The 15,677-nt window shown below is 39.2% G+C and overlaps 1 protein-coding gene across 1 annotated transcript; it reads right to left on the bottom strand.

Annotated features, from left to right (window-relative positions):
• Positions 1 to 9,505: 9,505 nt before the first annotated feature.
• Positions 9,506 to 15,062, bottom strand: slc38a8b (solute carrier family 38 member 8b). The gene is made up of 10 exons (XM_076738722.1): positions 14,874 to 15,062; positions 13,699 to 13,897; positions 12,028 to 12,184; positions 11,850 to 11,954; positions 11,679 to 11,736; positions 10,945 to 11,059; positions 10,717 to 10,864; positions 10,414 to 10,616; positions 10,109 to 10,160; positions 9,506 to 9,615 (listed from the first exon to the last, which is right to left on the bottom strand). The coding sequence occupies exons 1-10, from the start codon at positions 15,060 to 15,062 to the stop codon at positions 9,513 to 9,515; spliced, it is 1,329 nt and encodes a 442-aa protein (XP_076594837.1). The 3' UTR covers positions 9,506 to 9,512.
• Positions 15,063 to 15,677: the final 615 nt, after the last annotated feature.

The following is a 15,677-nucleotide window of genomic DNA, read 5'->3' on the forward strand; positions in this document are numbered from 1 at the left end:
TTACCACAGAATGGCTGAGCCATTCAGGTCAGTCTGCAACCTTTCACCAGGCCATCATGGTGCGCTAAGACTAAGCTTTAACAATTCACGTAGTCATTGAATAATTTCTAATTCATGACACAAATAAAATTTACAGTCAGAATCAAATTAACCCCTGAGCTAATCCTCTGCTCATGTGCACATGATTTAGATGATACCACAGGGCAGCAGAATGTATTTCTGGGTCATTTCTTGATTAGTCTGCAGTGACTCAGTGATGAATGGAAATATGTGGTGTACAGCTAATGGCAGCACATTCATCCATCAATCAATCCTCATAAATCATACCGTTAAGCACTTATGTGTATGAAAGTCATCTGCTCTGGGCAGTTTGTGAACAGTTCAGCTACTGTTCAACTAAACTCCTGACTGTACTGTGACTGTACTGAGTTCTGTTGTTTGTTTTCTCTTGATTTTTGTGTGTATTTATTCTGTTTTAACTGGAAATTAGGGCACATCCTCAGTGATTCATCCACATTTAAATAAATACTGAATGAACAGAAAAAGCCTGATGTTAATGTTTTATCCATACAAGACATTTAGGACAGTAATAAAGACACCTGAGATAAGATATACATTGATAAGCATCTCAAAGATCTCAGCTGTGTCTGTAGCAGCAGCTGTAGTAAATTCAAGCTTAAATTAAAAAACATACTAAGAAATGAACACTAGCTTAGCATTAGTTACATGCATACCAGCAACAGTAAAACCAGCATGTTAAAATGTGCCACTGCTGTTAGTCCACAGACAATTAATTGAAAAGTTAAATTTAATCAAATACATTTTTAACTTTAAACAGCAACATCAAACTGCTTTTCTTGCTAGTTTACATCAAGTGCAGCTGAACTGTTTACAAATGATAACAATCACACAGCAAAGTGATGCTGAGCAGTATGATTTATGAGAGCTGCAGGTTCGAGCATCTCACAGATTTCTTCATCTCATTTTCTTGTAAACTGAAACCTTTTGGTGTTTTCAACTGTAGTTTATACAAATTTACCAATTAGAAGAAGACACCTTGGGTACATGTGGGGATTTATCCTTATTCTCTGAAAATGTCTCGCCAAGGCAGTTAATATAAACAATTAGCATTAGTAATTAGGGATATAAATTAGTGGTGAAATTAAACTGTTTGCTCCATTCACTCATAAGATTAAACAAATTACTACAATTTTCCAAAACGCGACAGATCTTTCATCATTCATACAGACGATAGCACTGATTATCACCCCCTGAATTACTGCCTAACCTAAGCAGAGGTGGAAGAAGTACTCAAATAGTTTACTTATACTATAATTAGTGTTAGTGTGTAAGCGAACTGCGGCTACTTCATGTATTATCAAGTAGCTCAAGCCATAATAATACATCATATTCAATTACTTAATTTATGTTTTGATTAACAATCTTAATCTGCAAAGTAGGCCTAACTAGTGGCTAATGTTAACAAATCATGCAGTACAGTAAAAAGTAGAATACTGGTTTCCAAAATGAGATAAATGTGGTTATGTTGTGTAGTGTTAAATAATGAACTTTACAGCTGTGAGACGGAAAACAACCTGAGTGTAGCTGCATGTTTTGGACATTGTAAAGGACAGTGAGAAATGCTGTTTGTGGAAAACAAACTGTGTTACACAAAGTTTGTCTCCAGCTGAAGCTGAATGAGACGCTTCCTACAGCGCAGAGCTAAGCTGTGTCTCCTAAAACCCGCGAAGACTGGATTTTCTGACACCCTGAGCTGACTCGAGGCTTTCAGAGAAATGTCTTCGTCCCAGTGAACAGTGTGAGGAGCTGTCCGTCGAGAAGAGAGACACAAACAGCCCAAAAACACCGAACAGACACTCACCTGACTGAAGCTGCTGCTAGAGAGCGGAAATACGCGTCACGTGCCACGGAACAACGCTGCGCATGCGTGTGACTGAAGGGGCGGGGCGTCTTTTAAAGGCGCCCATTCATTGGAGTTTCATTATTTATTATTTCATGTTAAAATCAAACAAAAAGTTAATAATGGAAATAAATGTGCAGCGACAGAGAAAAGCCTTATGTAGCTTATTAATGACCTCTACGTAAATAATGTAAAATAACTGAAGCTTGAAGGTTTATATTTATGCTTTTATGCTTTTTTATTTGTCATGCTAAATGCATTTTAGCATTATTTAAGATACATAAAATAGTAATTTATGTTACATGCCATGTGACATCAACCATGTGCAACCAGCTTCTCTTGAGTTGAGTAGGAGTGCATCTGTGAACTAGCATCTTACATTTAGAAATATATGTTAGCAAAAATTAATATAGTAAGAAAGTGAGTTTTCAGAAATAAAGGAGCTAATTTGGGGTGGTACTTTGAACAGGGAGTTTTAATATAAACATAAACACAAACACAAACAGTCAACCTAGTTTATTGGCTTGCTGTCTTGTAAAATCTAGAACAATAAACTTTTGCCCCCCAAAGATTTTATGTTATGCTTCATTAGGTCATTCATTTTTGTTTAATGCTCCATGATAATGAATGCTATGATTATGTGGGATTTTTCTGACAAGTGGCAATGTCAATCAAACCAAGAGAACAAATAGATCCATGTTGAAGTAGTCTAACTTTCAGTTTATGGGGGAATTCAGAAGAATTTGAGTCTCTGAACAAACTGTATAATCATCTATTCTGTTGCATTTGCTTGTGTGTGTGCATCTTTTCAGACAGATTATCCACGGTGAACTGTTCGGTGTCATCATGTTATATAATTATTAGAGCTCTTTAAATTGTGGGACTATGAAAACTGACTTTTGAAAAATTGTGTTTTAGTGCCACGTTTGAATGTCACTTGCACACTGTTTGCATCTCTACATTTGCTTTCCTCCCCCTCCACTTCACATAGATAACATAATGCTCATGCAAAGATAATTCAGGCTTTAATAAGAAATGTGTCGCTAAGTTAAAAACAGGACACTCACAGAGGGAGTCTCATTCATAAATAATGGACCTTTGGGAAATGCAGGTGCAATTAGGATTTTCACAAGTGGTGGATGTAAACATTTTGCTGTCCGATTTACTGCTGAAACAGTGAAACCTCTTGTAATATTAATGTGTACACTGTGGAGTTATCTTTCTATTTATATCTTAATGTTCCTACGGTACTGCCCAAAAGCAGCATCTCAAACTGTGACAGGTGGAGCAAGGCAGTCAGTTCAAGCAGGTGTTTGAAGAGGTTGAAGGAGAGGAAATAGCTTATTTTGGAAATGCAGGAGAGAGTTATGAAGTTTAAAAGAGAAAATAATAATAGCATGAATAAGTTTTGTGGTTGAGGACAAACAAAACAATCAAAACTATTGTTTCTTATCATAAACATTCATCAAGTGGTGCCTCATGGGCAGCTTCCAATAATACACACTGAACATACTGTAAATCTCAGCTCAGAAAGTGGCTGCATTTAGTGAGATTAAGTAAAATTGAATTCATCACTGTTCAAAGCCAGGGCTACAAAGTACTTCACAGTTACAAAAAGATCATTCGAAGGATTTGGAAAAGCATTTCAATAAAAGACAAGAAAGATTCTAGATAAGAAGCAGCAATGAAGTGCTTTTCTGAATAAATAGATTTGCGATGAGACTGAAAACACTTCACAGAGTTTGCTGATCTCTGTAAGGAGACTGTTAGATAATACAGGAGCCAGGATAGCAAAGATCAGGTCACCATGAATCATGAACTTATTCTGATGACATGAGAGGCCTCGTACAGCTTCTGCATAAACAAACTGATGTGTAATGTACATAACTGACCTAAAAAAAAAACCCTGTTTATTCATAAAAATAACATTTCATTTAGGCATCATTTAGTTTATTATGCTGCAGAGTATTTTGTTTTCTGAGCAACTAATCACAGTTGTACAGTAGCAGGAGGTTCTTTGAAGCATATCGACGCAGATTTGATCATACAAATATTCAGTATCCTGCTCAGTAGGTTCCTGAATTGTCTCTAAGTGTTTAATTTACATGTCAATATTAACTAGAGGCAACTTCAGAGGAGGTTACTGCTTCCAGTATTATATGTAGGCTACACACTTGCTGAGAACCTGAAGACATGATTAACCCTTTCAGTTAAAACAACAATAGCTCTGAGGATTGAAAGAATCTGTTCAGTACATTTCTGCAGCTCTAACAAGAGCTGACCTTTAGTTTCTTTCGAACTGAATTAAAAGATGTTTTTAAGGGAATTCATTTTGAATGTGTGTAGAGTCATGTAAAAAAAAATTGAACAGGCCCTTTAGGGGGCAAAAAAGCTCAGAGTTTAGAGTATTCAAATCCAATGCAACAGCATACTGTATATATCACAACTGATATTAAGAGATTGGGCTTTTAAAGGTCATGTGTGACTTTGAAAAAAATTAAATGTGCTGTGCAAATGGGAGGAGAGACAGACTGCATCCATACTCTATGTGGTATATTATTCGTAAAGGGCAGCCAGTCTCGAACTCCCTCCAGCATTCAGATCACTCAGCCAGTGACACTGTATCCTGTGTACTGGAAAAACAAGCCAAACTGTAACACATACACGCCCGCCAGACTAACTGTGGTTTGAACAATTAACTCCACCATTTCTCTTGAAATGCTTTGCCATTGCATTTCCAATTGTTTACATTTGGAAACCTCTTGCCCTCTTTTCTATTGGAAGAAATCTTTAAATTTAACTGTTATTCCCAAAGATTTAATACCAAGATATGAAAAGTACATGACATACACAGGACATGATCCATGACCTTTATAGCTATAATGAACCAGGGTGGAGGTGTGGTTTTTAGCCAGTATGATGGTCAGTCCACCCCTTTGGTCCAGACTGAAATATCTCATTATCTACTGAATGGATTGCCACAAAATGTTGTACAGACATTCAAGCAGGCCTGTGTAGGCCTATGTGATCTCCTGGCACCATTGAGGTCTAACATATTTGGGTGCAATTGAAATAACAACCATGAAATGCCATGACATTCATGTTTCCCAGAGGATGAATAGTAAAACCTCAGATTGAAGTGGAATTAAACGACTTTTCAACCTCCTCCCAGCTTTTCCAAGTGTTATTACTCTTGGCGCTACTGTTGCAATGAAAAGCAGACGGTTTTCTGTTTTCCTCAGAGTTTAACCGCTAACACAGGCCACACTGCATTTGTTTCCACTTTTTTGTGAAGAAACAATCAATGTCAATTTTGAAATAAGAGACGAAAGAAGCATGTTAACTGAAGAAGTTAAATTATCATAATTTTAAGCGGAGTAATGATATAGTTTTCAAACTTCAGCAGGGATTGGCATTGGGTTGAGCAGAAGAAAACAATCGGAGGAAAAGAGTGACTTCATTCATTCAGTTAGTCAGTAATGGAGACATGAAAGCAGATGGAAATGGTGCTAGCCGGGCTGGATCAACTGTCAGCCTCAATCTTCCTGGGAGATTATACCCGGTGAACAACAAAATTGCATAGTGAAAGCGAGGCTTATAGGGAACCAATCCAAACACAGATGGTGTCATTATTGTATAGCCATTACATTGTGCAATCAAAATTTCCTTCATAATGATATGTTAAAGCAAACAACCGTCTACTGCCAGTTTAACTTTGTGTTTAGTCTCAATTAGGAAATGTTAGCTGCTAACATGTAAAGCGCCACACTAACTGATACACATCGACACAGACACATTGTCTGTGTGTGTTAGCATTTTAGCTCAAGACACTGCTGTGCACAGCTACCTGTGCAGCCTCAGAGAGCTGCAAGCTCAGACACTTTGTCGTTTATTTAGAGAAATCAGCTGAGGCGCAGGAGACAGAGGCGACCATCTCAGTTTTAACTGTTTGGATGAACTCCACGTGATCCTGAATTCGAATTATTAACAGAAATTCTGTTAGTTTCTCATTTGCATCACCTGTTACAACCTGACACATTTACGTATTTACTGAGAGCCTCTGTGTTACTTATTGATGCACAATGTCTTTTTATAAATTCTGACATGATTTAATGCAAACATTTGAAAACAGTAAAGATTTCCACATCTTCAATCATGTTTGTTGTTATTTTTTTAGCATATGTGACTGCAGTCATCACCATGATGGTGTTATTGGATGGAGAGATAAAGGAAAGTGGGCGAGTGAAGCCCAATTGCACATGACAGGGAGAATAAATTTATTATGCAGCCTTACTGCTGTTTTCTATTCTTCATTGTTATTCATGATCTCATGTGTGAATGCAATGACAGGATTAATTCTGAGTCATGTTTCTTTGTTTCTGTGTGCATACACCATATCTAACTACTGTAGTAAATGGAATTAGTCAATGAGGCTTTGTGGCTCTGGCAATCCTCCTCTTGTGTTTAAACTGGTAACAGTGCAGTCTCACAGTTTGTTCATATGAATTGGCCAATTTGGTTTAGGAAATTGTGTTTTCAAAAGAAACACATCTATCAGAGTGGTTGAAAACTTGCACACATTTCATAAAAAGCACCATATGACCACAGATCGATCAACAAATTGATTGCTGAAAGTAGTTAAACTATAAAAGGATTTTTGTCAGCATATACATTTAATGAGTTTGTCATGAGGGATAATGTGAAAATAAAATCAACTCTGCAGTAGAGCAGATATGCTGTTAAAGCATTTAAAGGGTACTGTGGAAAGATGACAATGCTCCTTTGGTTTCACAAATAGAATTTAAAGTTATCCTGACCTGCTGCACTCACACAAGGTGACAGAGGCCTCTCCTTCACCTGAGCTCATTTCCTCTTCAGCAATTATCCCACAGAGTTCGACTCAGAGGTCAAAGATCTGCTGTCACCACTTCAATAAAGGCCCGAGCAGCAAAGTGATGGACGCATGTTATCTCCATCATGATGATCTCAGTCTGCTGGTCATAACCTTGATGCATAGAAAACAAGGTCATAAACATCCATGTACCGTAAAGTACATTGTTAGACACTGACAGTCACAGCAGTGGTGCAGTAACGTCCCTCTTCTTATTTGATATTGAAAAAGACAAAAAAACTGTCAGTTATCTGCAAATTAAATGGGAACAAAATAAGGTTTTTGTCATTCTGAGCACAAAAGGTATGCAGATTTCAATCAGCGTGACAGTGAGAGAAACCACACACGTACACACGCACGCACGCACAGACACACACATTCACACAGCTACAGCCATAACATGCAGCATATGTTTCATTGAGGAATTTTGCTGATGCTCTTATCAGGAACAATTAAAATTTAAAAGGGATTTTGCTACGAATTGCCATTTCATTAATTAGGGCTGCATGAAGCCTACATTACAAGTAATCTTTCAATAACAAAGTAGCTCCAGGGGACAGCATAATAATGAGGACTGGAAATAATTTGTCAGAGGAAGAGGAAAATGAAAAGATAATCTAATGCAGACAATAATGGATGATTTTTAGCCATGCTAGAGGCTGAATGGATTGCAGTGTTGGTTCGTCGGTCCACCACTTTGGTCCATACTAAAATATTTCAACAACACACATATTCATGGGGAGCAGAGGATGAATCCCGCTGACTTTGGTGATCCCCTGACTTTACCTCCAGTACCATTGTGACATTTGTGGTTTTAAGTTGAAATGAATCAATGACTACTGGATGTATTATGATTAAATTTGTTGCAAATATTCATGTTCCCTGCATGATGAATTGTAATAACTGACTTTTCCTTTTGTTTGTTATGTTTGTTTTCTTCTATTCTTTATTTTATGGTCAAATGTCTTTGGAACTAAGGTCATTCCCTTCATCATTGGCTTTACTTTGTGTTTAGTGCTAATTAGCAAATGTTAGTTATGTGTGCTAACTTGCTAAACTATTATGGCAAAAATGATAAACATTATACCTGCTAAACATCTGCATGTTGGCATTGTCATTGTATGCATATTAGCATGCTAGCATTAGCATTTAGCTCAAATCACAGCTGTGCTTCAAGTAAGTAACAGCCTCACGCAGCTGCTACCCTGTCTGTAGACTCTCTCTTTTTTTTTTCTTTTTTTTTTGTATGAAACAAAACAATGTCTGTTGTGAAGTTAGAACTGAGATAGCTGGCCATTGGAGGCAGAAAAGTTGGAAATGGTGTTCAACAGACAGAGAACTGAAGTGCTAAGCTCTTGGTAGCTGTATGTATTTCCCAGGCTGCTACAAGTCTGCGGGCCAGTTTACAGTGAGTGCAGCTGTAGGATTCAAGACTGAGTTTGAGGTTTGTGTGATTTTCAAGGATTTTTGTCATGCCTTTAGTGGATTTAGTCATTTGGCCAGCAGGTTGAAATATTGTCTAATCCCATGGGCTAACCACAAGTGAAGTATAACATTTTGAGGTTTTCCCTTGAGGTCAGTCACGCTGCACGAGATTAAATAAACCCATTACATAACTGAAGCATCGATACGGTGCCACTGTGTGTTTGTGGATGCTCTATTTTTGAATGAAGGCCTTACTCATTCTGTGTGTGTTCAGACAGATAAACGTGTGAAGTTGGGCTGATTCGTTCCTTTACAGCAGAGCCCTCCAGGCACATACACAGCCCCGTTTTTCTGGGCTAACTGTAAATCATTACTCACTCATACATTAACACACATGTGTGAGCACGTGCACGCTCACAGGCAGCATGCCATAACTCTTTTAAGCTTGAAGTCAATAAACAATAAACAGTGATATTCAGCATACCTCAGCCATCAATCTGTGCTCAATGAAAGCTGCAGATTTATATCGCTCAAATGATTCAGGCCATGTGGAGGTCAGTGGAGAGGAAGAATGGGAAAATGCAGAGGAAGGATAAGAATCACCTCCTTAAGAAAACAAATCTTAATATTATTCACTCACACTGTCATCTGGTAGATGTAAACATGTATTCCAAGGGCACAAAATCCATCTGTTTGCATTAAAAAAAGAATATTGTCATGCTTGGTTGATTTAAACGTGGCACTTTCTAGTCAAAGTGATCCCTGGGACCATAATAACAAGGATAAGAGGTGTTTTTCCTCTTATCTGTGCTGCCCGTATGGGCCTCCACTCATATATGAAGTGACCATGCAAATAAATAAATAATGCTTCAGTAGTCTAATACTGCCCCCTGTCAGTGTTTGCAAGTACCAATGAAGACTTGGAGGCAACACAGTGATTTTTCATTTAATATGCTCTATCATTGGCATACTAAATACAACAGATACATACATTCAAACGTCAGTATTTTTTCTGTACATAACTCATACATAACTCTGTATTTTGACATTATTCTCTCTGACATTACATTGAGCGCATCACTCAAAAAAAATATTACATTCTCACATAGTAAATATATTTATATCCAGGCTGTGATTGACCTTGATATAGAAATACAAGTTGAAACCACCTTTACAAATGCAACTTTCGGTTGTGCAAAAGAGGTGAGCGTCGCAAACCGCTCTGAAGTCACAGTGAAGCAGCTGCTGCAGATACTTGTGGTAACGGTGTGAAATTCAGAATTTGTGGAAAAGCTCCATGATAGCGATGGTTGTGCTCTGTCCAAAGATGAAGACTCCGACGACGATGGTTATGACTCCCCAGGCTGTTAATATCACCCTGCAGAGATGCCAATCAGGGACATCAAGAGAAAGACCACTATAGATGAGGCAACATTATGAATCCTCCGCTTCAGTAATTAGAAATCACTAATCACAATTTCCGTTACTCAAACAACCCCATGCTGTAAAACAATGGATCAAATCTTCTCTGCAAATTTATACCCATAGAGGCCTTAATTCGTTTTTTTGTTTTTTTAAAGTAAAGCCGTTTCATTTCACTCTTCTTACCTTCTCTGGAGACGACACAACCCAGACTCTAAGGACTTTCTGGACTTGCATGATAATGAGTGATTGGAACAGATTGCTGGCCTGCTGTGAAGTCACTCTCTATCAAGGCTCTCTATTAGCAATTGGAATTGATTGACCAGTTCCACTCTGTCTCTAGTTTCCTATAATTAGTACCAATTACATAACTCTCTCTAGGAATTTTCTCAGGAAATAATTCAGAAATTAATTTCAAGCACACATGACCCCGTTACGCACTCACTCACCTGACTCTTGGATTCACAGATTCGGTTTGCATTGTGAACACTAAGCAAAGACCTGTAATACACAAGCACACACACCACATTTCCAGGGTTACCTTACTGTGTCATGTGCATGACCATCAATCAAACTTGTATATATCTTAAATACATATATTTATATAGCATCTTGCATACAGGTTAGTTCAATTCAAAGCTCTCTGCAGGTGACTGACGCTGACAATTAGAACAAAAACACACGATGTATAAATATGAAGTCATGTTCATACAGTACAGACAGATACATATTAAACCTGAGGCTGTTTACATACCAGGAAAAATAAAGATGAAGAAGGCGCTGATTCCCCCGATGACACTGATGACCTCACCCATGTCAGGGACAAACATGGCAATGACAACAGTGACGGAGATCCACATCACAGTGAGAACGACTCTGCAGCGACTCTCAAACGAATGAGTGACGATTCCTCGACGACGTCTTTGAATGCGCAGCGTCAGGTTCAGGATGACAGATCTGTTCAAACACACACACACACACACACACACACACACACAGGTGTTAGGTGTTAAAAACATAAACTCAGACGACACAAGTCAACCCTGGCATTGCTTACCTCCCCAGAAGAAGAATAATTGGATAAATGGTGATAATTGATATTCCAAAAAGTAGTCTGGAAATGATCATGACCACATCATTTCCTGGATATGACATCAAAATATCTGAGGCAACGGCTCGTCCAAACGTCATGAAGCCGTACACACCTGGAGATGAGCAGAGGGGCTGGGATTATCAGCTGTCAGGTAAGCACTTGGTGCACTGAGGTCTTTAGAGGTGAACTCACCAGTTAGGGTGTAAATAAGTAAACAGAAAAACATGGAGAGCACAGAGATGACCACCCAGTGGGAGAGCTTCTGGTTCTCCATGCTGCTGTAGATTGCTATGCAGGCTTCATGACACTGCAGACACACAGAGGCACACCGATTAGTGATTCAGTTTGGGGGGATTTGAGGGAGCTTTTTGTTTTGTTTTGTTTTTTGTTTTTCTTTTGTATTTCCTATTTCAGTCATGGCTGTTTTTTGTAGTTTGTGAGTATCTTGAACATTGATTAGCTTAGCATACCTCAGTGCATGAATGTCTATGGGAATGTTTGCTAAGGCAATTGTTTAAGTAAACAGTGATTGGTCAAAAGTTTAATATAGTTTCATTTCATTAATTGTGAAGTTAGTACCTTTACAAATATAGGAATTATGACATACAGTTAAGTTACATAGTTGTAAGGGTAGAAAGAATATTTCCCTATTTGTCTGCCACTGAGTGAGCTAACCTGGCCAGTTATATGTAATGACAGGAATACTGGGAGCTGAGAAAAACCTCTGATGTAGATAAAAGCACTACATACGATTGAAATTAAAATCATTTCCTCATGCTCCCCATGTCACGTTTGAGATCCTACATTTCTTTGTGTTTTCTTATTTGGACAATGTTAGCTCCATACTAACTAATACTAACCCACTTCATGGCTGCATATCATACTGACTACTTTAAGACTTCAAACCAGCCTGAAGTTGATCCTACCTGGAAGCCAAAGCAGATGGTCGGCACAACACTGAACATTGAAGCCCACGAGCTTAGGCTGAAAAACAGGCAACACACACAGACATTAGTAATACACACGAAACAACAGCTGTATGAATGAGAAGCCGATGAAAATACACACATGCATCCATTAAAAGCAGTGTTACTGACCCTTGGCTGTGCTCTGGAGTTGTTATAACAGTGTGGTTCTCTATCAGGTAATATTTGACAACTACAGCCACACACAGATATGTAGCAGCCAGCGTCCCCAACACACTGATAAGAGGAGAAAAGAGTTAAATCTCATAAAGGCTGGCGGTCATTCTGACCACAGATCAGTGATGGATACCTGGTGTATTTCTGGATGCCGATTTCTTTGGGGATGGACAGGGGGAGGATGATGACGAGGCACATGATGAAGAGGGCAAATCGTTGGTCAGTGTACCAGTGGTAAGGCATCTCTCCCTCACTGGACCCAGTCACCGTCTCATATAAAGAAATACACACTGGAGAAGAGCGAGTCAACATGAACATTATCTGCTGCACCACGAAGGCATCGGTATCCAGGAGAACAAGAGATTTACAAAAGATTCATTTACATTTTCCATCCTGCTAAACAACGTGACTTGTGATTTTTTTAATTGTGAGATGAATGCTTTGATGAACATAAAGAATAATAAAGGCATTGCTCGTGTTCAAAGCAGTCCGTCCTTGAAGATATCTCACTAAGTGCTCCGTCTGCACGCTGCTCCGTGCAGAATTTCTGATCAAATGGATTTTTTGGGGGGTGGGAGTGTGTTTGTAAATCCAATCAAATGCTTGTTCAAAATTGGAACAGAGGAAAAACATTAAAGGGATTTGAAGGTTTTCAGATGGACAAAATGACAAAGGGAAAAATGAAAAAAGGGTTGCATTACTGCATGCTTACCCTGATGCTCAAATGAAAATTAAAGTGCGGATGATTTGTGGCCTGAAAGAGATTAATTTTTTGATATCGGAAATGGCTGCTAAATTGATCACAAACTCAGGCGGGTACCTTGATAACATGAAAACATTCAAACACAGAAGAAACTAATGCTGAGGGCAAAAAGAGAAGTGCTTCATGATGATCAACGGCTGGAATAAACCATCGCCAACTGAACAATAAGGATGCCTGGCACACATGTGTGTTTCCAATGGGAACTCTGGTATTATTCTTCTCTAATGTGCTAGAATACAGGCACAAATAAATATTGTTATTTATGAGCAAAGATAGTGCCATAAAGGCTAGTCAGTGCCCATGTGGACAAAAGTTTAAGGACAGATGTAAGCGGATGTAATTTTTGGATAAGATGCATGTTTTTACAATGTAATCTATAAACCTTCGAATAAACCTTTATTCAGTGGTTTCCCTGCCTTCTGAGGCAAGTTTAAGAGTTAATAAGTTGTTTTTAATAGTACATAAAATTCAGTTTGACATCTGTTTTGTGGTCAGACCATCCAGATGATAAATGTATGATTGAAAACCAGAGGGGACAATGTGGCCCAGAATTATTTATCATATCGTATTCAACAGCATAATTCCTAATGATATAATCAATCAAATGAATGCAACCTGGAGCTGTATAAGCTACATAAAACGGATGGATAAATTACCCAATTAAAAATAATTGATTAATCTGGTTAAATTAAGTTTTTGCTAAAATCTGCCCAGTAAGAGACATGAGCGTCATAGCTGCTGGAGCAAACAGTAGAGACGGTGTTTTCTACAGGTCTGATGGTGCTGACTGAAACCCCACAGTCCACTGTCAAATTAACTTCCTGTAATCGTTTCTAAAGATATTTATTTTATAACTCACAACACACTTGGAGGGAGAGAAAAGAATGTGATCATTAGACTGATGTGAACACTTCCTCCACAGAGAGAAAGGGCTACATAAAGGTGGGAGCCTGTAAACTATGGCCATTGGCCAAGTCGTTCACTGTAAGTAAATACAAAACCCATCCATTATGGAAAAAAATAACTTACTTCAGCACTTACATTTCTCCAGCTGGTCCTGCACCACCACCAGGAAGGCGACACATATCATGAAGAGGTTGAAGCAGAAACAGACTTCACAGAGTTGACCCACAGCTCGTCCACACACCTCACTCACCACGTCCTGATACGTCTTCTGTCTGCTGACCGATGAGGCATAGCCGAGGATCACCAAACCACTGATGAGAAAAACCAGTGAAACCTGCATGGACACCAAGGGAGGACTTCAAACTTAGTCTTCATTTAAACACACACACACACACACACACACACCAAGGACAGATTATCAGACAATGGACCCTCAGGCACAGTCACAGACCCCTTCTCCTGAAAGTAGGAAGGGCCCCCATCCTCCTGCTCCTCAGGACCAGAAATATGTAATATGTCCAAGCAACACTCCAAAATCCTTCAGTTTAGCAACAAAGAAGTCCACCCAAACAAGCAAATATTAACATTTGCATAGCTGGAACGAGGAAAGGTTTGAACATTGCTTTTTTAAAAAATAATGAAATGTTTAATTGATTATCAAAATAGTTTGTTAACTTTCTGGCTATCAACTAATTGATTTATCAAGAGCTTTTTCAGCTCTCTCTCTCTCTCTAAAGATTCCTGCCACAGCAGATCAACAAAGGAAACCTGTTAGGTTTTCACAAGCAAATATTATTCATATAAAAAAAATATTAAGACCATGGTCAGCTTTCCAACAGGGAACTGTCACTTCCAACACAGACTGGTTCTCAGTAACACCCCAGACCTCCTGGGTCCATTCTTGGAAATCCAAGAAGAAGACTCTCACACATACATATTTCCTGTGGCAGTCAGTGAATGCAGTGCAATGAAAGTTCAGGTCTTCATCTTAACTGGAAGCTTCATTAGAGGTCACCTGTGAAAAAGATGTGCCTCTTTCACACCAGGGAGAGACAGGAGGGTGGTGAGTCTATACATACTCAGTCTACAGGCTAAAACTTAGCCCCCAAAAGCCTCAGAAATGCAAGATATTGAAAGATAAAAGTCAATTAAATGAATGCATTTGCAGTGAAAAGTTCCTAATTAGTCCATGAAAGTGAGAATGTAGTCATGCAGAGCATTTTATGCGCGCAACGAGCTTTTAACACTTGTCCTAAACTATGCACAAACATCAGCAGTGAGTAAATCTTGCAGGTGTTTGCTGTCCTCACCAGCTCCACGCTGATGGCGGTGGTCACTCCCCCCGCCTTCTGGAAAGCCCAGGGGAAGTTGAGCAGTCCGGCTCCCAGCGCAGACTTCAGCATGATGAACACCGCGCCGAACGAGCCGAGGCGCGGCGGGTCCGCATGGGACGCAGACCGGGCCAGCAGGCTGATGCTCTCCCGGGCCAGTTCCTCCATGATCCTGAACCAGCTCCAAGACTCACAGCACAGGCAGGAGAAGCTTTGACTGATACTGGCCTACAACGATTTTCCAGTGCGACTAACTTTTCCAAAGTAGTCCAGATGTTAGGTTCAGTGCTCTGAGTTTGTGTAGCAGTAAAACCGATGAATGGTAAACGAGGCAAATATATAGCCCACAACCACGCGCGCGCACGACTCACGTGGTCTAATTGGACATTTTGACTATTAAACATTTCACTCTGAGGTGACACATTTGTCACTAAAGTGAGTATGTTTGCTTGTGTCCTCTGTCTCTGTCTCGCTCTGTGAGCTCTGCTCAACACAAGATGGTACACAAAAGTGGACTTGCTCTAAATAAGCAATGATTGTACATCCTAAAAGTCCAATGACAGCCTGACTAGATTAAGCTAAATGGCTCCTGGACAAAAACATAGTGCTGGGTCCTTTGCAATTCGAACTCTCTTCACAATTTGAACAGTTTTTCTAGGCTGGGGTAGTACATGGCCCCAGGTTGACTGTTTTTATTAAACACATATTAATTGTTGTCTCTTGTCTTGTCATTGAACATCTTAAAACTAGATTTTTACACCAGAGCCTTTTCACGACAAGGCC

The sequence above is a fragment of the Chaetodon auriga genome, chromosome 1 (assembly GCF_051107435.1).
Source record: "Chaetodon auriga isolate fChaAug3 chromosome 1, fChaAug3.hap1, whole genome shotgun sequence".
Lineage (NCBI taxonomy): Eukaryota > Metazoa > Chordata > Actinopteri > Chaetodontiformes > Chaetodontidae > Chaetodon > Chaetodon auriga.

Excerpts from the sequence above, each read along its gene's own strand:
- slc38a8b (XM_076738722.1), bottom strand. The coding sequence starts at position 15,062 with ATGGAGGAACTGGCCCGGGAGAGCATCAGCCTGCTGGCCCGGTCTGCG. Across the intron at positions 12,185-13,698 it reads GCAGGACCAGCTGGAGAAAT|TGTGTATTTCTTTATATGAG; the intron begins GTAAGTGCTGAA and ends GCTCTTCTCCAG. Across the intron at positions 11,737-11,849 it reads ACTCCAGAGCACAGCCAAGG|CCTAAGCTCGTGGGCTTCAA; the intron begins GTCAGTAACACT and ends CCTGTTTTTCAG.